Here is a 22,244-nt window from a genome sequence, read left to right on the forward strand (position 1 = left end):
TCTTGCTGGAAAAGGGCCCCCTTCGCATTCCCACGTGCTCCCCGGGGCCGGGGACCTCACGTCAGCCGTCTCTAGAATGTTGACCAGCCAGCGAGGCCGCGCCCCAGCTAGTCTCAGCCTGGCTCAGATCCCCTGGAAATGTGAAAGCCATCACAGTCTCATGGGAGCCCAAAGCAGGCCCTTCCCTCTGGCTCCCTAGCTGTGGAACTGTTTAGACTATTATATGGTAGAGGTACTTCTTCTAGCCATGTCCGGGCTCGGTGCCCTGCCCCTCTTAAAAGCTGCCTCATTGTGAAAATAGTTTCCAAGGAACTCATGTAGGCGCTCTACCCGTTAGGTGGGGCTGGTCATTTTGCAGCAGGGGTAGGGAAGAGGGGCTTCCCAGGGTTTGGACCCAGGACCGATGGGATCAACATCGATGAGGTCTCTAAGGCAGGGGCTTCCCTGACCCATCTGGGCTGGGCACAAGATTGCGTCTACAAATACCGAGCAATGGTAACACGCAGGCTGAGAAATCAGTAGCTATCATTTCATTTAGCTTCATGACAGCTTTATGAAGAAGGTAATATTCCTGTGCCCATTTTACAGAGGAGGAAATGAAGGCACAGGAAGATTCAGTAACTTGCCCAGGGTCACACAGCTAATAAGGGGCAAAGCTAGCATCCAAGCCCGGGTCTCTCCAACGCTGGGATCTGAACCCAAGAGGTTCGACTCTTGAGTCTCCTTGTGGCCTCAAGCCTGTGTCCTTGTAGGCCAGGGTCTTCACTAATCATTGGTCCAACACGTTTGCTGAGCACCACCTATGACTAGGTGCCTGGCACTGTACTGAACCCCATGCGCCCCTTTTGCCACATGGTCATTCTGGAGCCGGAGATGAGCAAACACCAACAGCATCTGGGGATTGGGCTCAGCATCTTGAGCGTGTGCTGGGCCCCCTGCCCTGGCCTGGGGGCAGCTTAATAATCCTCACATCTGTTGCCCATGTGCCCAGAACTATGCTCAGCCCTTTCAACGTATGTTGTGTTGGAATTTGGCCCTGATTCTATGCAGTTTCCCAATTCACGTGTGATTTTGATACTTCGGTGAAACAGGCATGTTCAATGTTTGGCAATAATTAGAGATATGTGCACGATTTCTTTATATTCTACCAAGATTTTTTTATATATAGAATATAAATATTCTATAATATTTCTGTTATAAAGTATTCCGAACACTCAGAAAAGGACAGAGAATAATATAATGCAGCTTCTCCCCTGAACTACTATTAGGTTGTGAAGTCAGCTCAAGTGATTGCAGGCAAGCATTTTGAACAGGTTAGACTAGAGGCCTCAGCTCTGGAACATACGGGAAGAGCCTCAAGCACGAATGTCCTTCACGGACATTATTCTAGACCTCTGCGTGCTCGCGCATGTGTTCCAATCCATAAAATGTCTTTCTGACTACAGATCATGGTCAAAAATCCTTGAAAGTCATTGATATAATGACTACTATTGTATTCACTCTACATTTTTAACAGATATTAGTATTTTGCCATAGTTGCCTCAGATCTTTTTCCAAGAAACACACGTTATAGATAGAATTAAAATGGTGCTCCCCTCCCCTCACCTCTCCTGAGCCGGTGGATGAGGCTTGGCTTAGTTACTCCACCGACTGGTCTGGCCCCTCTTGTGTGAGCCCACTGGCGTCAGCTGAGAGAGTGTCTCAGACAGGAAGGGCCGCTTCCTGGTCATACCCACACCTCGAATTCTAATCACAGGTCCTGTATGCTTGGAAATGTTTAGAAAAACAATTTAAACATGCCAGGGTGTCTTGATAAGCATATCGTGCTGTTGATATAAGAGCCTAGAAATATGTAAACACCCATCATAGGACTGAGCGAGGGCCCTGGGGTCTGTGCCTCACACTTGAGAGCAGCATCTCTGACCTTCTGCTGCCCCTTGTCTTCAGAAATGAGGAAACTGAGTCCTGGGCGAGGCAGATGGTCCTCCCAGACTGCCCTGATGCAGAGAGCAGGAATGTTGGGACAGGGAAGGAAGGAATAATGGAGGGAGGAAGGAAGGAACGAACGAACGAAAGAAGGAAGGAAGGAAGGTAGGAAGGAAGGGAGGGAAGGAGGAAGGAAGGAAGGAAGAAGAGAAGGGGGAGGAAAGAAGGGAAGAAGGAGGGAGGGGAGAGAGAGAGGGAAAGCCAGCAAGCAAGCTAGCTAGCTCCACATGGACACACATCCCCAGAGAGCCGAGAGCCTTCCCTGACCACTCTGTAAAAATTAGCCCCCGCCCTATCCCTGTCAACCCCGTCTGTTTCTCTTTGTAGCACGGGTACCCTGGTAAACTGTACAATTATTCGCTTCCTTCCCCTCCACCCACCAGAACGTGAGGCCCGTGAGAGCAGGGAGCTCCGACAGCCTGCGCCTGGCTCCTTCCCAGGCCCAGCACGCAGTTGGCCGCGGACGGAGAGGACGTTCATCAGTGTAAACGTGGGCAGGAAGCATTCGTCTGTTGATGGATCCAGTCGGCGGATGAAACTGGAGATAGCTCTCTTAACAAAACCAGATGACAGGCCGGCTGAGGGAGCAAGGGGCTCAAGCACAGGGTGGCCTGTACCAGCCACAATGGCTCGCATTTACTGAGCACTTACTGAGTACCAGGCACCACTTTGAGCACTTCGCGTGTTAACCCTTTTGGTCCTCACTGCGACCCCACACGGAGGACGCTCCGTTGTGTCTGTTTTCAGGCAGGCAGAGGCAGACACGGAGGGGGCCACGCCACCTGTGGAGGGTCACACGGCTAGGACAAGTGGAGCTGGGATTCGAACCCGGGCAGCACCACGTCCCACCGATTCCCAGCGAGAAACTTCTAGAGCAAGGGTTTCTGGGAGACTGACTCCAGCCCTTCAGAAGCTGACTGGGCATTTCCCTGTCTCTTTTTAAAGCAATTTGAGGAAAGTCAAGGCCGGACCAGTAGCAAAACAGCCTTCTACCAGGCGCTGCAGAACTCGCTGGGCGGTGAGGACGCGGACGCCGGCGTGCAGGCGGCAGCTACGTGGTATTACTCCGTACAGCACTCGGCCGACGAGTACGCCTCCTTCTCCCGGGCCCTGGAGAACGCCACCCGGTGAGCCGCCCGGGGTCACGGAGGTGCCCCGGACTGTGCTGCGAAGGGGCAGCTTGACGGGTGTTGAGACCCCCTGCCCGCTGTGGTCTCCCCACCCGGGGGGTCTGTGGTTTCCAATCACAGAGTCACTAGCTCAGAATAAAACGTGGTCCCGCCCACTGGGATCTTGGGGACCAGAAAGGCTTTGATTTTCCCTGTACTGGAGAGCTCTTTTCAACCATGTAGCCAACAGCTGTTCCTAGAGGCCCAGCCCCAGACTGGACTCTAAGAGCTCACAGATGTCCCAGTTCTGGGCCCTGAGAGGCTCATCACCCAGTCAGGACTGGGTGTTGAAAAAGCTCAAGGCTGAAGTTCAGAAACCTACATTCTGGCCCCAACTTGGCCTCCAGCTGGCTGGGAAGGCATCTGTGCCCTGGGGGCAAGAGCTGAAGTGTGAGGGAGGGCAGGTAACCAAGGAAGGCCTCACTGAGGAGGCAGACTCCAGTTCCCCCTTAGCTCAGGCCCTCATTGCCTCCCGGCCAGGCTCAGGCAGTGGCCTCCCTGCCTCTCCTTGGCAGCACCCCTCCATCTGGCTGCCGCGGTGTGACTCTTTCCCGTAGGTCTGATTCCAGCCCGGTCCTGCTCACCACCTCTCTTCTTCATGCGATGGAGCATGGCTGCCTTATGTGCCCTGTCAGACCCCAGTGGCTGGCCCCACCCCCCCCTTAGAGCCTTGCCTAGAAACACTCCAGCTGCCCTGCAGACTCAACAAAAGAGTTCATCTCAACAGCCAGAAAACAGGGGTAGACAGACCCTCTGCACTGAGAGAGTTTCATGGCTGTTACCAGCCTCCGTTGTTACAATATCCTTACGGCGTGGGCCCCATGGGTCCCATTTCTCAGATGAGGAGAGGGAGGGTCAAGGAGATGCAAGGACCGCTGACTGGGATTCAAAACCCGCTGGGCTCCAGGCCGCCTGAGGTCTTTCTGGTTCTGACTGGGCCTGGTGCTTCTTCTAGTGTGCAGCTTGAGCACCAGCCCACGCACGACCCCACCATTGCAAGCTGATGCTTCTCAAACATGTTCCCATCACCCCAGAGGGGGAACAAATGGGAAGCTTTGGGAATGTAGAAGAGGGTTCTCAACCTCCTCGCTATGGCATTTCCGGTGGATAATTCCTCAATGAGGGGTCCGTCCCAGGCGTCATAGGCTGTTCAGCAGCATTCCAGGCCCCTGCTCACTAGATGCCAGTCAGAACCTTTTCATCTCCAGCTGTGACAGTGGGAACATCCCCCAAACATTGTCAAGTGTCCCCTGGGGGGTGGGCGTGTCCCCAGCTGAGAGCCACTGGTCTAAATGTATCATACGCATGAAATTCCCTTGAGGATATTTCCTCTGCCTTCTTTCGAAATGTACAATCCTTTTGTGTTCTGCTCCATAGTATATTGTATTTATTTTACTATAGCGTGTTCTGCTCCCAAGTCTTTAAAATTAATGTGCTGGGAAGATGCTTGCCCCACGGGTTCCTTGTATGACCTTGGGTGACCTTGCCGGCCAGACCCCAGGCTGGACCTGCTGCCAGCAATGGAGCCAGCTGGGCGAGAGGCACGCCCGTGAGTGCTCTCTGCAGGCCGGTGCCGAGGCGCCTGGTGGCCCAGGGGACCCTGGCCCGGGAGAAGCATGTCCCTGGCACAGTTGTCTATAGAACGACCCATAACTAAACTCCCTCCTCTGTCCTCATGTGACCAGGGACTACTTTATCACCTGTCCCATAATCGACATGGCCAGCCACTGGGCAAGGAGGGCCCGAGGGAATGTCTTCATGTACCACGCTCCCGAAAGCTATGGCCACAGCAGGTAAGGTGGCCGCGTGGCCACAGCGGGTGTTAGCAAGTGAAGGGAGTCTGGCAGGGCTCTGTGTCCATTCTGTGACCCTCAGGGAAGCCGACGACAGAGGGCAGGACTGAGGTTCAAGTCCTGCCTCGGTGACATCGGACTTGTCATTTAGTGTCTGAAACATGGGTGTAACAGTAATCGCCACTTTCTCGCACGGTATTGTTGGAAGGGCGAGCAAAATAGCAGATAGAGGAGGCACTTTGGAAATCCAATGTTAGCTCTCTTAATGGATTGACCTGGCTTGGGGGAGGAGGTTTCTTTAATAATCCTGAATATTTACGCCTCCAAAACCTGAGCGCTTAGCTTCACTTAAGAAAATGGCTTTCTGAAGTATAAAAGGCTGTTTTGTTGACTTTTTTTTTTTTTGCGACAAAAGGAAAGTTTGGATTACCTCTAATCTCTATACCATTCCTACTTCCAAAATATGTTCAATATACTTTATAATAAAAGTCTCAGGTACAAAATCACAATCACAATGGAGACGAGAAATAATAAGTAAGTGAAAGAAAGCACATGGGAAGCGAAGGGTCAACCAACGAACGGGTACAGAGTGTAGCCCTGCGTGTTCCAGAAGCCAAGGACAAGATTAAAAAATAAAGAACAATGGGAGCAGAGAGGCTGGGTGGCGGGGGAAACATCTGACATCCACCCGCTGGACAGTGATGCCAGGAGGGTAGCGGGCACATGGATGCCCAGGGTGTTGGGGGAGGACTTGGGGTCACGTGTTCTACTTTGTCATGACCTTGCAGTCCTGAGCCATTCACCCATGTCAGAAAACCCCAGGCCCCTTCCCGGCTGGGCCAGCAACTTCCCACATAATCCGGTGCGATTGCCATAAATCACATCAGATGAGCCACTTCACGTTGGAGCTTCTCGGGGAAGAGCTCATACCCCGCCAAGGGCAGAAGAATATGTGCTGTGATGATGGTCAGCCCTCCGGGTTAAGGATTCTCAGATAACAGAAGGTCAGGGGTCAGGGAGATGAGACATAAGAACGTCAACTTTACAGCTGGAGGTCTGGCCCCACCAGCTATGCAGAGTTGGGCAGGCTCCTTTGCCTCTCTGACCCTCAGTATCCTCATCCACTAAATGAGGCCACTGGTTTCCCTTTACAGGCTTGACATTAATAATACGTGGCACAGAAATTATTCTTTCACTTGTGTTTCTTTGCAATGACACCAAGGGAACTCCTACAAACATACCTAACTTCTCATTATAATTGGCAACTTCCCTATATAATGGGCTGAATATGGCCACTGAAAGATCCCAGGTCCCAACCTTATAAGGAAAATGGGGCTTTGCCGGTGTAATTAAGTTAAAGACCTTGACCTGGGAAAATTATCCTGCATTATCCTGGTGGGCCCTAAAGGCAATCACAAGCGTTTCTACCAGAGAGAGGCCAGGGAAGGTACATAGAAGAGGAGGAGGCAACGTGACTAGGGAGGCAGAAATTGGAGGGGTTGCTGCACCCATGAGCCGAGAAACAGCAGCTGAAGAATGCACCACCCAATTCCACCAGATTCCAGACAAGAATCCACACGAGCTGCAGGAGCAAGACCTGGCTTCTCCCCTAGGGCCTCCAGAGGAAGCATGTCTCTGTTGACACCTTGATACTTCACTTCATGACACTGATTTGGGGCTTCTGGCCCCCAGAATTGGGAGCCAGTAAATATCTGTTGTTTTAGGCCACCAAGTTTGTGGTAGTTTGTGACCACAGCCCTAGGGAACTGATACAGTCCTTCTGATGTTCTCTATTCCCTAAGCACCTGTTATGTACCTTGTCCCCCCCCCACAGATTACTCAGCTTGTATAACACTTCACACAAACATCCAGAATCCTGTTGAGGTTGGCAGGGTTGAAATGGTCATTGCTATTCTACAGAAGAAGAGTCTGAGGCTCAGGGAGTTCCATGGGATTTCCCCAAGGATGAGTGGCAGTTCGTTGTAGAGCAGTGACTTAGTCCTGCCCTCTCTGAGCCCCCTGAACTCTCTTTCCACTACACCACACAGTCTTTCTGTCTCTCTGTTTAGAACTATTTATAATTCCAACCCAATCCACTTCCAGGATTCAAGCAACTGCCCCCATGTTGTAGGAAGGAAAATAAATGGCCCTTGAAGGTTCTGGTAAGAAGGCATTTGGAGAGAAAGGACGACGAAGAGAGTGGTGGTTTGGGTGAGGATGGAAGGAGCCCTCGTCATCCAGGGGCACCCATGGTTGGGAGGCCCCGCATGGGAAGCTGTTTGTAGAAGAAGCCTTGGCCATGTCTCCCAAATGCCAGGGCTCCCGGGATTCGTGTCCAGGGCAGGAGTCTGGTTCTCTGCCTTCCTCCCTGTTAAGGAACAGATTACAACAGAAGGTCTGATGCTCTTGCAGCAAGTCCATCAAAAGCTTTAAAACGTATGCACACGCCATTGGGCTCCAAAATATACAGTGGCAAACCCAGAGAGGCATCTGCTCCCTGAGGACCAGAACGATCAAAGCAAAACAAGACGGAAGGATCCATGCGATTCTAGCCAGAATCAATAATGCTTTTATCCCACCCGTATTAGTTTCCTGGGGCTGCCTTAGCAACGTCCCCCACGCAGGTGGTTTATAACAACAGGAACGGATTGTCTCACAGTTCCGGGGGCCAGAAGTCAATCAAGGTGTCATCAGACTCATGCTCCCTCTGGAGGCTCTAGGGAAGGATCTGTTCCAGGCCATTCTCCTAGCTTCTGGTGGCCTAAGGCATTGCTTGGCTTGTAGATGGCCACCTTCCCGCTGTGTGTCTGGGTCCAAATTTCCCCCTTTTATCACAACACCAGTCATATTGGATTGAGGCCCAAGCTACAGCCTCATTTTGACTTAGTTATGTCTGCAAAGACACCAGTTTTAAAGAAGGCCATATTATGAGGTCCCAAGGTTAGGTCTCCAGCAAATCTTTTTTAAGGGGACACAATTCAACCCATAGCATCGCCCTTCTCTCTAAAGTAACAGCCTTGCTGGTGAGGCTCCTGAGTGTTAAGGGCCCAGAGGGGTCTGTTTCAGACCTAAACATGAGGTAGTCCACGGGAGTGGGCTCCTCCAACAGACTCTGAACCACATCCTCATTCTGGCATGGCCAGTTTGGGTTTCTCTGCTGCTGAAGAGCATCCTCATGCCCCTCCGGGGCTCCACAGACAGACCTCCACTGTACTGATCCAGGGAACCCCCCCCACCCCGCAAGGAAGCCACGCTCACAAGCCAGACCCTCACAAAAGTGCCTCCTGGGTCCTCACAGTCACCATGCCTCAGGGCCTGGGGACCCTCCTGGCACAGAGTAGTAGGTGCTCAAGAAGTCATGTTGAAGCCGCTCCAACCACCTCATTTGACAGGTGAGGAATGAATCCTTTCCACTCTGGTCTATAGGCTCCTTGGGGCTCAGTTTTGCCATCTGCACAATGGAAACAAGGAGGTGGGAGAGGTCAGGAGCACAGATTCCTCCCTGGGCTCTGTGGGACCCATTCTCTATACCTTGGAGCCTGAGCTCCCAGTAAAGCATCGAGTTTATGGAGGTTAGAGAGGTATGAACCCCAAGGAGCCCAGTCACCCTAAGTGACTTCCAGCTGTCACATTCTACCATTTGGGGGGACAGAGACACTCAGAGGCACCCATACATTCCTCAGACAGAGCTGTTGCTGTGTGTACGGAGGCAGAAAGTATCCTGGTGATGCAGGCTCTCTGGGCCAACTGACTCAGTCAGAAACCCAACGCAAGTCACTTAACCTCCTTGGTGACTCCATTTCTTCACCCACCATGCGAACGGGACCTGCTTCGGAGGGTCAGTGTGATAACGGATTTGCACACAGAATGAGGTCTGGCAAAGAGGAAGCTCAGAGGTCGTCCCATTCTTCTGGCCCCTCAGAGTGCATTCTTGACGACCCTCTGTGTCTATGTCCTCTCACCCCCCACAGTCATGGGATGGTGCCACCCACAGAGTAGATGCTGAAATCAATGAATGAATCACGGAAACTAACCCAGTTAATCACTGGCAAGTGTATCCTTTTTGCCTGAAAAGACATCTCTCTCACTCTGCCCTGGCGCTGTCACACCTCTCATTTATTTCTGGCTCGAACCTACGGACTTAAAATATACGTGCCTGCCGTACGCTTTCAGCCATCTGTCCTGTACCTCCATTTCTGTGAGCATAGATTAGCTTTCCTGGCATAGCGAGTGCACAAAACACAATACATTACCACTTTCTCAAGACTCCTGTTAATTGATCACAGCATAGCATGGTTCTGTAATGGCTCCTGGTTTACGGATGAGATTTTCATCCCTGAACTTGAGGGCCAGCCTCTGTGAGGAAGGAATAGGTGTCATGGGTGGGGGAGGAGACAAAGAACCTAAAATCTACAGTGGGAGAAGAAGGTTCCATTTTAAGATTTAGATTCAAAGAATCATAGACTATGGAAATTGATTTCATCTGACTCCTTCATTTAAGCCCCGATGTAAAGAGCCAGCCACTGGCAGTCTAGACCCAAACCCTGTCACTTGCCCTTGCTCCAGTTTTTCTTTGATTGGACCCTTCAACCCAAAGCTTGAGTGTTTGCCATGGCTAAGTCCACTTACTAACTGTGTGACCTTAGGCAGGTTGCTGAACCTCTCTGAGCCTCAATGCATCCTCACCTATACACAGGGAAAGTCATAGCTCTTGTCCCACAGTGTGGCTAGAAGGATTTAGGGGAACAGTGCCTGCATCTGAGATATGTGTGTGTGTGCGTGTGGTTGTGTGTGGTTTTGTGCCTACAGTACCTGGCAGCTTTGGTTTCCAAGGCTACTAACATGAGGCTAAAACTTACCAGCTTTCTCTTGCTCCGCTCTGCTCACTGGGGAGATTTGGGGCCAGTTTCGTCCATGGTTACTATCTGTAGCCCTCTGTTTCAGGAAGAGGGATTTTCGCTGATGACTATAACCCAGGCCTTCCCAACTTGGTGCTACTGACATTTTAGGCTGGCTAATTGTTTGTTGTGACAGGCTGTCCTGTGCATCGTGTATGGTGTTTAGCAGCATCCCCGGCCTCCCTCACTCAATACCAAAAGCACCTCCATCGTTGGAACAACGAAAAATGTCTCCAGACGTGGCCAGTGTCCCCCGGGGGGCAAAATCGCCCTCTGTGGAGGACCACAGGTGGACTCCACTGAAACAGGGATTATTACTGACAGCACCTGAAGGGAAGAGGCAGCCCCTTTCCCAGACTCGTCCTTGATCAGTGCAGGACCCCTCTGCCCACAGACGTTGCCCCTGGCCCCACGGGAGCCCATTCGGGCAGACAGTGAATGCACCACAGGAACAGAGCGTGGCTGGTGCTCTGTTACCGAGCTGGCCTGGAAGGCTGACAAGCCTCTCTCCCATGTTCATATGGGCAGGGCCTTGGCCTGCTGTCCCCTCCCAAGTTGAAGGCCAAGGGGAATCTCTAGGATGGCTTCCCTGCTCTGTCTCTAGGCGCCACCTCCTGAATGCAGCTAGGACTCCTCGATCCCTGCCAGTCTCCTGTTTTGCCATCCCGTGGATTCTCAGTTGACATCCTTCTCTGGAACCAGCCCCTTCCGAAGGACACACTGGTCCCAGTGTCTTCTCAGGAGGAGCACTCACTCCATTCTCTGCAGCCCATGGCCAAAGGACTCCCAGAGCCTGTGGCCAGCCCGGGTCTGGGGGACCGCCCCCCAACCTTCTCCTGCGAGTCAGGTCCCAGCAAGTGTGGGAGGGGACATTGATTTATTCTCTGACATCGCCTGTCCTTAGATGGCTCTACCTAGGTACACCACTTATGCATGCCTCTGGGCAGGTGACAACCTCTCGAAGCTTCCACTTCCTCATTTGTGTGATGGAGCTAATAATAACACAGCTGTAGGAGTGTGTCAGGATTAAATAAGGCAGTGCGTGCCGACCGCCCAGCTAACTGCCCCGCATAAAGCCAGCGTTCATGAGGTGACTTCCAACACTGTTTCATGGGTTATTCTGGAAGAATCCACATTGCAGATGAATAGGTCCCAAGAAAACAACCACAAAGGGGGTGGTTTCTGGGTACCAGCCACTGAAAGAGGAGCTGTGGCCACTTCAGAGGGCATATGGGGGCCCTTCATCGTAAGCTCACTGGTGCCAGTTCATAGTTTCCATGGAAATTCACTGTGGGGCTGTGTGTGGTCTGTCATGCTTGAATTATGTGCTACAGTCGGGGCCTTATTTCAAAGTCTTGGTCTCAGAGTCCTGAGATATCATTCCCACATTTCAACAGTGCAGAAGACAGTTCAGAGGGATGGGTCTTGACTTCCCTTTGAATGGGGGTGGGGTAGGGCTCTTGGGATGACACATCCGTATAGGATGCCGAATAATTCTTTGATCTGGGGAGAAGCAGCTCAGCATAATGGAAGAACTCACCCTTTGAAGTTAAATCAACTGGGGTTTTAATTCCATCTCTCCCATTCATTAACTGCCTGCATCTGAACAAGATTTTTCTGTTTACCCACCTATAAAATGGGTATAGTTACATCTATTTTAATCAAGTCAATGTATGTTAAAAACCTGGCATATTCTAGATGTTCAGTATTAAGGTTACTTTTGCTTCTGAAAAATAAGGCTCTGAGAAGAAAAAAAAAAATTCAAAATGACTTAAGAGGCAGTAATGTTCTTCCTTTATAAGTTGTCCCAACCCTGGAAAACAAAGCCATAAATTCTAGACTCAAGACATTTTGTACATCACTACATTTGCATTCTAGACATGTGTGTATTCCAGGGGCCTTTAACATTCCAGATTCAAAATATTATCTTTTTAGTTGACTGTCTCGTGGAGTTTGTTGGAAGTAGCAAACCAAAGAAAATATTAAGTGGTTGGATTCTTGAGTTGGGTCCATTGGCCTGGCTACATCCTGTGTGATTAACAAGATTATTTACCAGTAAAGATGGAGGTGAATCACTTTCTAAAACTGACCACTCCAACCTGGTGATATATAAGGACATGTGCCATGTGTCCCTTCCAACATGGATTCAACAAATATTTACCTGCTGCCTTCTATGCCCCAGATCCTAGCAATGGACAGAGAGAGGCTGTCTTCTTAGGATTAACATTATGTTAGCGGGTGGAAATGGCAAACATCTAGGGACAGGGTACAAAGAACAGACTAAACACACATAGTAAGCCGAGTAAGTTCAGAAAACTGCCCTACGAAGGAGAAAGAGAAAAGGCTTGACATATTTGAGGATAAAGAAGGAGGCCAGGGAGCTGGGTCTAGAGAAGAGGGGGAGATGTGGGGGAAAACACATAAGAGTTTGTAAGCTGTGGCAAGCAAAGAGAGTATTTTTTCTGAGTATGATGGAAAGGCATTGGAATTTTTAAAAAGACATGTGATAGAGAAGGCACATGGGTCTTTTCTTTCCCACTCAAAACACAGCTCACTGAAAATCAGGTGGGATTTTTAAAAGAATGAAGAATAGAAATCCTGTTATCCAGTGTGATGATCAGTTGGCTCCTCAGAAAAGTTGATTAAGACGGGAACTCATGAGAAATGAATAAGGTAGGTAAATTAAACTTAAACATGTTAACTTCTCTGTGTGCACAGAAACGTGCATTCATCTGCGAGTCTGTCAGTGCAGGGTCAGAGGCTTGAGTCAGAAAATGCTCCCTTTGAAATTCTTGCAAAATCATGAACATAATGCACGGCCTATGATTTCCAGCTTTGGTTTCTTGAAAGTGGGGTATCCACGTGATATTTAATTAATTTAATTAAGGTCTATAATTACAGTGACAAATACAGCTCGCGTCAACAGGTTTGACGCAAACACAGTTGGCTCTTGGTAAACACATAACTTCCTGGTGGGAATGGATGCACCGGGCCAAGAAAATTCAGCCTTTTCTGAACAGTGGTCATTAGGCATTATGCGGGGAATAAAATGTCCAGGTAATGGGGCGCCTGGTTGGCTCAAAGAGTAAAGCATGGGACTCTTGATCTCGGGGTCGTGAGTTTGAGCCCCACATTGGGCGTAGAGTTTACTTAAAAAAAATTTTAAAACAAATTAAAATGTCCAGGTTAATGCACCAGGTCCACCGAAAGCTTTGGCTGAACCACAAACAAACCAGTCTCCCCAGCTTTGCTGGGCTTTCAGGACTGTGAAAATATGCAGGGGCTCAGGATGGGATTGTGTCATTTAAAGTAAATCTGGGAGCTCTGTTTTTAAAGGACTGCATAGTGAATCTTTTGGCAAAACAAAAGCCATTTGTAAAGCATATAATTGCCTCCTGATAATTCACAGGCAGAATCTGAAATTTTGCATATTAGATTTGCCCAAAGAGAAGCACACTTACAGGCTTCTATTTGTAAGTTAGTTAACACTGCCTCAACCCCTCAAGAAAAAAAAAAGGGGGGGGGGGCCTGGGAAGCAGAAGGATTTCCATTCCTCCTTGTTCCTGAATTTCCGTTGGAGGAAGTTATTTAGAGATGCCTGCTAGAGATAAGAAAGGGAGTATATTTTATGGGGATGAGGTCAGCAAACTTCCTCCTGCAGACAGAACAACAGGGATAGAAATCTCTGGAACAACAGGCTCTGAAATCAGTCGATCAGATGGGCTGTCCTCTCCAGAGCACAAGCCTCTTCAACCCATGGTCAGTGTAAGAACGACCTCCCCACTGGCCCTCCTCACCTTGAGGGGAGCCCCACTGAGGTCATTCCCTCTGGGGACACTGCGTGGGTCATTGTGCACCCTAATCAGCCCCAAAGGGCCATGACTGATGTGCAGGTAGTGGAGATCAAGTCAGGAGCTTGCACTGAGACTAATCTCTGAAAGGTGGCTTGTGGCTGGCCAGAATGCGGGCCTGGCCTCCCTGCAGTACACACCAGCGGGACGTAGGATGATGAGAACGGCCCAGTGGAAAGGTTGGGGAGCATGACATAAGCAGAACCAGCCTTCTGTCTCTCCTGGACAAATGCAGCAAGCCCGTGATTTCTCAGTTCAAGCCTTTCTCCCCACACCGCTCCAGGGATGATTCTAGAAGAAACACAGCTTGCAGCTTGCTTGCTTAGAAGCCCTTCATGCCCCGCCCCCAACTCCTTGAAGATGTGGCCTTCAATTCCTCTGGCCTCAGTTCTCACACCTTCCACAAAACCAGAGCCTGAAGGACCTATCCGTTTTCCTGGACGAGGAAAATCCCAATTTCACTTTTGGGCGCGATGCACTTCTCAGTCCAATAGAGGGGAGCACCCAGCGCTTTGGGGCCTCTGCTACCTGTTAGAGCGGCATCCCCGCTCACAAGGCCCTTCCCCTCCTCGCCCCCTCACTAAACCCCTACTTGTCTTTCAAGGCACAAGACAACCCAGAGAGGATTTCCTTTCTCTGACTTTCCAAAAGCTCCTCTCAATGCCCTTGCCTGAGACAAGCGCCATCGCTTCTCCCTCTCTTCTTGTGAGGCGTTGCAAATAATCTCAGCATCTGCTATCTAGCTATCCTCCATCTCACAACATCTTTTAAAAATGTCAGCTTCCTGCATTTCCTGTGAGACTGTGAGCCGCCCCAGATGGCTGACTTACGCCTCCTTTCTCCCCAGCCCCTGCTCAGAGCACCACATGCAGCGGGCAGGGGGCTAATGGGCCCGAGTAAGCTCTTGTTCTGACGTCCGGCGTTGTGTCCCCATCCACACACACACACACATACACACACACACATACACACACACACAGAGTCATCCCCGAGACGTGTGGCCGGTCAGTTCCTGCCATACTCTGGCTCAAGGTAGCATCGCCAACATCAGCAACCATAGTCCTTCCTTGGATGGCAGTTTGTCATTTTTAGAGGGATTTCCATCCACTACAGTCTGGGAGCGTCCAGGGATGCTATGTGGAAGGCCGAACAGAGATGATCAGACCCAGCATACAGATGGGAAAACCAAGGCTCAGAGAGGCAACGGTGGAAGCGGGATTGGAGTCCAGGTCAGGCAGCTTGCAGGCAGGGAGCTCTCCTCGTCCCCACGCCCACAAGTGACAATGAGGAGATCCAGACCTGGCCTGAACCTGGGACGAGTAACTGTCAGATGAGGGAAAGGTTGACTGCAGTATGCTTACCAAAGACAAGTGACAACTAAAAGCTAAGTGACACCAGCTTGCCCACGTGCCCATGCGACCACCGCAGGGTGGGTGTATGTGATCACACCCAGCATAGGACAAAGAAGTCAGATCCATAAGTGTGAACTGTCAGCCCCCAACCTGCCAGCACGGTGGCCAACCCGCCAGCAAGATTCTCCTTGTACCTTGTCCGTCCCTGGAGCGTTCTTCCTCGTCTCCCTCTGCTGACACGGATCCGGATACACTCTTCTCCTTCCAGAGAGTCCTGGGACTCTCAGCCAGGGCCCAGGGTCCTCTGATCCCAAATGCCCGCTTCTCCGGCTCCCACGGGCTGCCCTTCCTCCAGATGTCTGCCTTAAACTGCTCGAAATAACTCCAGCATCCTGATAAAGATCAGCCCCGCTAAGGAAAAACAAAGCAGAAGTCTTCATACACAACAGGCTCTCAAATTAAACAGATCGGATAGGCTGGAAGGCCAGGTCTTTTCCCAAAAGCAGTGCTCCATGACTTGCTGGGTCTCAGACAGACCTGCTGGGGTCTCTGTGACAGCTGGAGGGAGATGGCCTGCACCCTTTCCCAAGAGCCACCTTTCCCCCAAACCCCAAGCTCCGTGATGTCACCTTGGTAGTTTGAAATTCTCTGTGGTGGGAGTACTTACACCATGGAAATTGGCACAAGGCAACTGTTTTATTTATTTATTATTTTTTTTTTTTTTGAGGGGGGATAAGGACAGAGGGAGAGAGAGAATCTCAAGTAGACTCCCCACCCAGTGGCGAGACCAACATGGGGCTCGATCACACAACCCTGAGATCATGACCTGAGCCAAAATCAAAGAGTCAGCCGCTTAACCTGCTGAGCCACCCAGGTGCCCCAGAATGATGTTATTAACCAGACCACCGTTGGCACAGATCTTCTTGAGAACGTGAGAAAAGCTAGGAGGGCTCTCCCGAGAGTGTTGATATACAGTGCCACACTGTTTCCCAAATAACTCATGGCCCTCAGGAACCCTACAATGGAACTCTCAGATTAATTTTCGGGTGTCTCTCACAGGTAAAGAGGAAAAAGGAATGAGTGTATGAGCCAGAAACTGAGCAAGAGATTTGAAATATTTTATTGCTACCCCTCACTCGCGGTTTGGAAGCATGATTGTGTCACCACATTACGGATGAGAACACTGAGGCCCGGAAAGATTATGCATCTTGTCCAAGCCTTCATAGATATTAAGTGATCGAGCTAGGGTTTGCACTCTGTGTTCACCACACCACACCACACCACGAGGCCGCTGTGGTAGACAGAAGAGTGGTCCCGCTGTATGCTGGTGTCCTAATCCCCAGCACCTGTGACTGGTACCTTATGTGGCACAGGGACTTGGCACATGCAGTTAAGGCTCTCGAGACGGGGGATTATTCAGGATCATCCGGGTGGGCCCAGTGGAAGGACACGAGTCCTTCAAAGCGCCAGAGGGAGGGAGAGGAGTATGTCGGAGATGGCATGCTTGTTTGAGGGCAGAGGAAGGGAGCCATCAACGGTGGCTTCCAGGAGCTGGGAGTGGCCCTCCGCTCACAGCCAGGGAGGAAACAGGAACCTGGGTCCTCCCTCAAGGAACCGAATTCTGTCACAACCAGTGCAGAGGAGGTGGCTTCTCCCTCAGAGCCTCCAGAAGGAACAACGCCTGCTGACGCCTCGATTTTAGCCCAGGGAGACCCGGGCTGGGCCTTCGAACTCTGGAAACTGTGAGATAGGACATGTGTGTTGATCTGAGCCATTTTGTGGTCATTTCTTAGGGCAGCGGTGGAAAACTCATCCGGCCACTTTCCCTGAAGGGCCTCTGAGAAGCAGCCGCTTCCGTCCTCCGCACCGCAGGGTGAGGAGCAAGGCCTGGTGGCGCAGCGGAGGGCACAGGGCATCCCCTTTTGAGGCCAGGCTGTCCTGGTTGCTCTGTAGCTCACACCGAGCGGGCAGCCCCCAACGGTGTATGGTGAGGCCAGGGGCTCCGCCGGCCTTGGGATCACAGACCCCGCGGGAGTCTGGTGTCGCTTCCCAGTGTGGGGCCTTGGCAAGAAAATGGCCTCTCAGAGCCTACTTTCCTCCAGTATAAACACTCTACAAATAACTCCAAGAACGTCTACTCTCAGGGGCCTGGGGATAACTGGGGTGAAGGGGCCTTGTCAGCTACACAGAGCGGATACATGAGGGCTGATTTCTATTGCCCTTATGACTTCCATCTTCCTGTTCTTTGGTTTTTTGTTTTTTTTGTTTTTTGTTTTTTGCTCAGTGTTCCTTCTCCCTCTGAGTCTTACAACATCATTGAGAAGCCGGGTCATTGGTACTTTTTTACCTATCCTCAGCCCCTGCCCACAGGTAGATGGAGAGCAGGATTTGGGGTCTGGGGGACTCAGCTCCGGATCCTGGCTCTCCCTTGTCGGAGGCATGTGGCAGCCTCTTTTCAAGCCTCATCACCTGGGAAATACACGGGTGATGCCATTTCTGTCCTCGGCGGGTCCCGAGTGGTGGTGGTCCAAGGCTACCCGGGTACCTGGCACAGCGTGGCTGCTCAGGAAATGGCAAGTGGAAACAGGGACTGAGTGGAGCTGGCTCCCAACAGGCCACGTTGCCCAGCGCAGGCTCTGGACTCTTGTCGGCGCTTGACCACGGGTACTTCTGGCACCAGACAAGGGACTCAGCTCCTTGGGGGCCAGGAGGTATAAATGTTGATGTCACTGCTACTTCTCGCTCCCCTTTGTGAGTTTAAACCTTCCCTACAAGGGGGCAGGGCGCCTGACACAGGTTGCAAAGGGACGCCACGGTCTGTGATGGAAATTCCCCTCCTAACCTCATGCCATCAGTCCTGTCTGTCTCCCGCCGTCTCCCGTCCCTTCTACACCTTCCAGCGTGGAGCCGTGATCATAATACTAGCCGGCGCTTGGAAAAGCACTTATCACTGGCTTGCACATGCCATGGCTGGTTCAACCTGGCGTTTCATGATGTGACCTAGGTCAAGTGACTCACCCAGGGTTACACCAGCAGTAAGTGACCGAGCTGACTCAGCTGAGTGACTCAGTTCCAGGTCGTTCCCTCTATGCCTTGTCGACAGTCATATATGCACCTACCCATCATGCTTATGGTCCCGGGAGGAATTCCAGCCCCTGCGCCCCTCAGGAGTCCAGCAAGCCCGAGCCCTTTCCCAGCACATGCGTGCAGTGGGTGTCTCTGCCTGTCATACTCACACTGACAACAAACCCTGGAGAGCCCGCGGCCTGAGATGCTGCTGTTAGCCTGAAGTAGAAGGATGGATGAGAAAGAACACGCCCCTTACCTTTTGAGTACCTGCTACATTGACCATCTCATTCTGATCTTCACGACGACCCTAGGAAGCCAGTATTTAATTGTGTAACTACTCCAGAGATGATGAAGCAGGGAATCAGGGAGGCCACACAGATTGCCAGAGGTCACCAGCCTGGAAGTGGGGGTGGGGGGCCCCCGGGCTGGGTGCCTTCTGTTAGATCCCGCTGCTAGCCACGCTCCTGATCCCTCTCCGCTGTTCAACTCACTGCATGTCTCTGGGTAAGTCAGGAAACCTCTCTGGACTTTGTTTTCCTCATCTGTAGAATTAGAGTTGGCTCTTGCAATAAGTTGGGGCCAACTACAAGGTTGGAGAGGGCCGTCTCCACACAAGACCATGCTCGCTGCTAGTAGCAAGTGCTAATTCAGGGGCTTCCCCAAACCACCCTCAGGCTTGATGATTCTCTAGAAAGACTCACAGACCTCACTGAAAGCTTCTGTCTCGTGGTGAAAGTGATACAGGGAAGGGATGTGGATTCAGACCAGACAGAGGAAGAGTGGCACAGTGTAGAGCCCAGGAGGGTTCCAAGCACAGAGCCCCCCAGTCCCCGCCGTGTGGAGTCAGGGGGGCTGCTCTGTTGGCACTGATGTGTGACAGCAGACATGGGGTAGCCCCAGCCAGGGAGCCCCAGCCAATCACCCAAATTTGGCCGTCAGAGGCTTTATTAGAGTCCTGTTGCATAGGCATGATGGATGACTGATTGCCCATGGTTAATCTCAGTCTCCAGGTCCACTGATACCGTGCGACCCTAAGTCACATGGTCTTTTGGCATGACCAGCGCCCACCCTAAGGCTGTGGAGTGCGAACACATTGATGGAAAATCCAATGTGGTGAGCCTCTGCCCTAAACAAAGGTATGACCACCGGGCGCAAAGGCCAGACTTCTCTCTGGGAAAAGACGAATTCTTTACTACACGGCTGTGAAGTCCCTTCCAGCTTTTCCACTGTGACAGTCCCAGCATTCACCCCGATGGCCCCAGGTACCCCTGGGCTGGTCTCCCCAGTGCTAGCTCCAGCCCGGTCCACTCCAACCACTGGTCTGGCCTCTGCACCCTTATTCCTTCCTGCCTGCTTACTACTACCCCTAGTCCGGTGCCCGGCACATCGTTGCTGGTCAGTGTATTATTATTATATTAACTGACCAGCAACGATGTGCCGGGCACCGGACTAGGGGTGGCTAAGTGGATGAATGTCATCCTTGAACAGGTGTGAGAGCTTAAGTCATATGAACAAGGGCTAACACAGAGAAGGGCTTGAAATACAGGCTCTTTTGAACAGAAAGATGTTCTATGGACACAGTAAGTATCCTGGTTAGAATGCGGTCGAAAGAGCATTCTCTTGGAAAGTTACTTAGAGGCATTGTTTCTGGAGAGGTAAGTGCTCGGCATTGGGTACATTTCAACCAACAGATGTGTTGTGGATCTGCTCCAAGGGGGCGGCCATTGAATGAACAGCCAAACCAAATCTCAACTAAACAAACTAAGCACTAAACCAGAATCCTAAACATAAAGAAAGAAAAGTCCCCATTTGGGGAGGAATATTGGTTTTTGGCTCCTTTGACTTTTCCAGAAGTTTATTATTCCTTTAACTTTTGCTTCTTCTTATTTCCGCGTGTCTTCTCAGCCTGGATTTGCTGGCAGATGTTCAGTATGCCTTTGGGCTTCCCTTCTACCCTGCCTACAACGGTCAGTTTACTCTGGAGGAGAAAGGCCTGTCACTGAAAATCATGCAGTTCTTTTCGAACTTCATCCGATCGGGGTGAGTGGACCACGTGGGCCCACTGCTGCCATCATGCCTGCCTCCCTCCCTATGCCCCCTAGATGTCGCGGTCCCCTGCTACTGGTCTCCCTGTCTCAGTCCCCCTCTTCTAGCCCAAACTACCTCTGTGTAGATTCATCTTGGTGAAGGGAAGCTCCCACCACACACTCCCTTACTGAGCCACATTCGATGGCTCTAGATCAGGGTTTCTGAACCTCAGCACCGCTGACGTGGGGGCAGGTAAGTCTTTGTGGTGAGGGCATCCTGTGCAGCCCCAGCTGTTTAGCGGCTTCTCTGGTCTCCACCCACTAGATGCCAGTAGCGTCTCACCCCAGGTGTGAGAACAAACTGTCTCAGACGGTACCAGATGCCCCCTGGGAGGCACAGTCACCTCAAGCTGAGAACCACGGTCCTAGATGATCAAATTCAGTTAACATATTCCAGCCCCTTCCTTATCTACCCCCGCATCCCTGCATACCTCTATTCTAGCCCAGGTGGCGTAGTCTCTGTCCCCACTTCCAAGCTTGGTTCCCCTTTTACCTCCTGGCCAGACATTCGCTGGTCACCTAGCATGATACTCAGGCCCCTGGAAAGGTAGAAGGTAAAAAAAAAAAAAAAGTCACGTGGAATTTAAGAAACAAGGCAGAGGATCATAGGGGAAGAGAGAAAAAAAAATGAAACAAGATGAAACCAGTGAAGGAGACAAACCATAAGAGCCTCTTAATCTTAGGAAACAAACTGGGGGTTGCTGGAGGGGAGGAGGGTGGGGGGGAATGGGATAACTGGGTGATGGGCATTGGGGTATGTGTTGTAATGAGCACTGGGTATTCTATAAGACTGATGAATCACAGACCTGTACCCCTGAAACAAATAATACATTGTATGTTAATTAATTGGCTTTAAATTTAAAAAAATTAAAAAATAAAATGAGGGGGAAAAAGTCGTGTTTCATCCATAACCTACTGACAGAAACACAAAACCCAACCGTAATTAACCCAACCATAATTAAAAGCAGGGCAAAGTAGAATTTTATCTAGTTCGTTATAGGAGTTGAGCAGAAAGACATTTCTTTTAATTCGGATTTAGAAAAGGTTTCTCTGAGGAAGGGACATGGAAGCTGGGCCTTGAAGGACAACAGGCTATTCAGACACAAGGTGCCGACCAGTCGAAGGCGCCCAGGAGAGGAGCGTACCAGCAAAGGCACCCTCGGGTGGAAGGGACGAGAAACACACCGTGTTTGGCCAATTATCAGGAGGTCGAGGGGGCTGGGCGGTGGGCCTGGTGGCAGGTGTGGAGAGGTGGCTGAGTGTGACAAGGCCTGACCTTGTCACACTCACACCTTCATAAGGAAGATGGCTTACGGGGAGCAGACAAGTTGGCCTGGCTTGGGGCCCACCTCCTGCCCAGGCCTTGGACAAATGGATCCACTCCAGGGACTGGCTGCGGTGTCCAGAGAGAAGGACACCAGGATAGAAGGGGGCATGGCGACCTCGTGAGCATTCCAGACACGGGCCTTTCCACCTTCCATCATTTGTCGTGTGGCAGATCAGGGCACAGCCGTGGAAATCGGATCGGGCAGGTCCAAACCCTGCTTTGACACCTGAAGATTCGGGACTTGGTCCTCGGACACCAAGTGCAAGTGAAAAGGGATCCCAGGCGATGAAAGGGAAACCATGTTTCCCTCACGGATGTTTCTTTCCTGTCATTTCCCCAGGAATCCCAACTACCCGCACGAGTTCTCTAGGAAAGCCCCTGAGTTTGCAGCCCCCTGGCCTGGCTTCGTCCCACGGGCCGGTGAGGAGAACTACAAGGAGCTCAGCGTCCTGCTCCCCAACGGGCATGGCCTCAAAAGCACTGACTGCTCCTTCTGGTCCAAGTACATCCCGTCTCTGAAGGCGGCGGCGGCGGCAGGTGGGGAAGCGGGAGCGGGCGGGGGCTGGGCCCAGGGCAGGTGAGCAGTTCCTCCCCAGCATCCGCTGAGCCCCCTGTGCGGCAGACCTGGGTTAAGCGCATGGAGCCACGGAGCCATGGAGTGCCGTCTACACGGCCCTTCTCCATGAGGAGCTCCCAGTCTGGGGGGCCTCCT

At 51.4% G+C, this 22,244-nt stretch overlaps 1 protein-coding gene across 1 annotated transcript in view; it reads left to right on the forward strand.

Annotated features, from left to right (window-relative positions):
• Window positions 1–22,244, forward strand: part of TG (thyroglobulin) — a 239,796-nt gene that overhangs the window by 216,731 nt on the left and 821 nt on the right. The window contains exons 44-47 of the mRNA XM_021688468.1: window positions 2,932–3,113; window positions 4,841–4,948; window positions 20,024–20,158; window positions 21,873–22,069. Of these exons, the coding sequence (XP_021544143.1) occupies window positions 2,932–3,113; window positions 4,841–4,948; window positions 20,024–20,158; window positions 21,873–22,069 (622 nt within the window). The remainder of the gene's footprint in view (window positions 1–2,931; window positions 3,114–4,840; window positions 4,949–20,023; window positions 20,159–21,872; window positions 22,070–22,244) is intronic.

The sequence above is a fragment of the Neomonachus schauinslandi genome, chromosome 4 (assembly GCF_002201575.2).
Source record: "Neomonachus schauinslandi chromosome 4, ASM220157v2, whole genome shotgun sequence".
NCBI classification, from domain to species: Eukaryota; Metazoa; Chordata; class Mammalia; order Carnivora; family Phocidae; genus Neomonachus; species Neomonachus schauinslandi.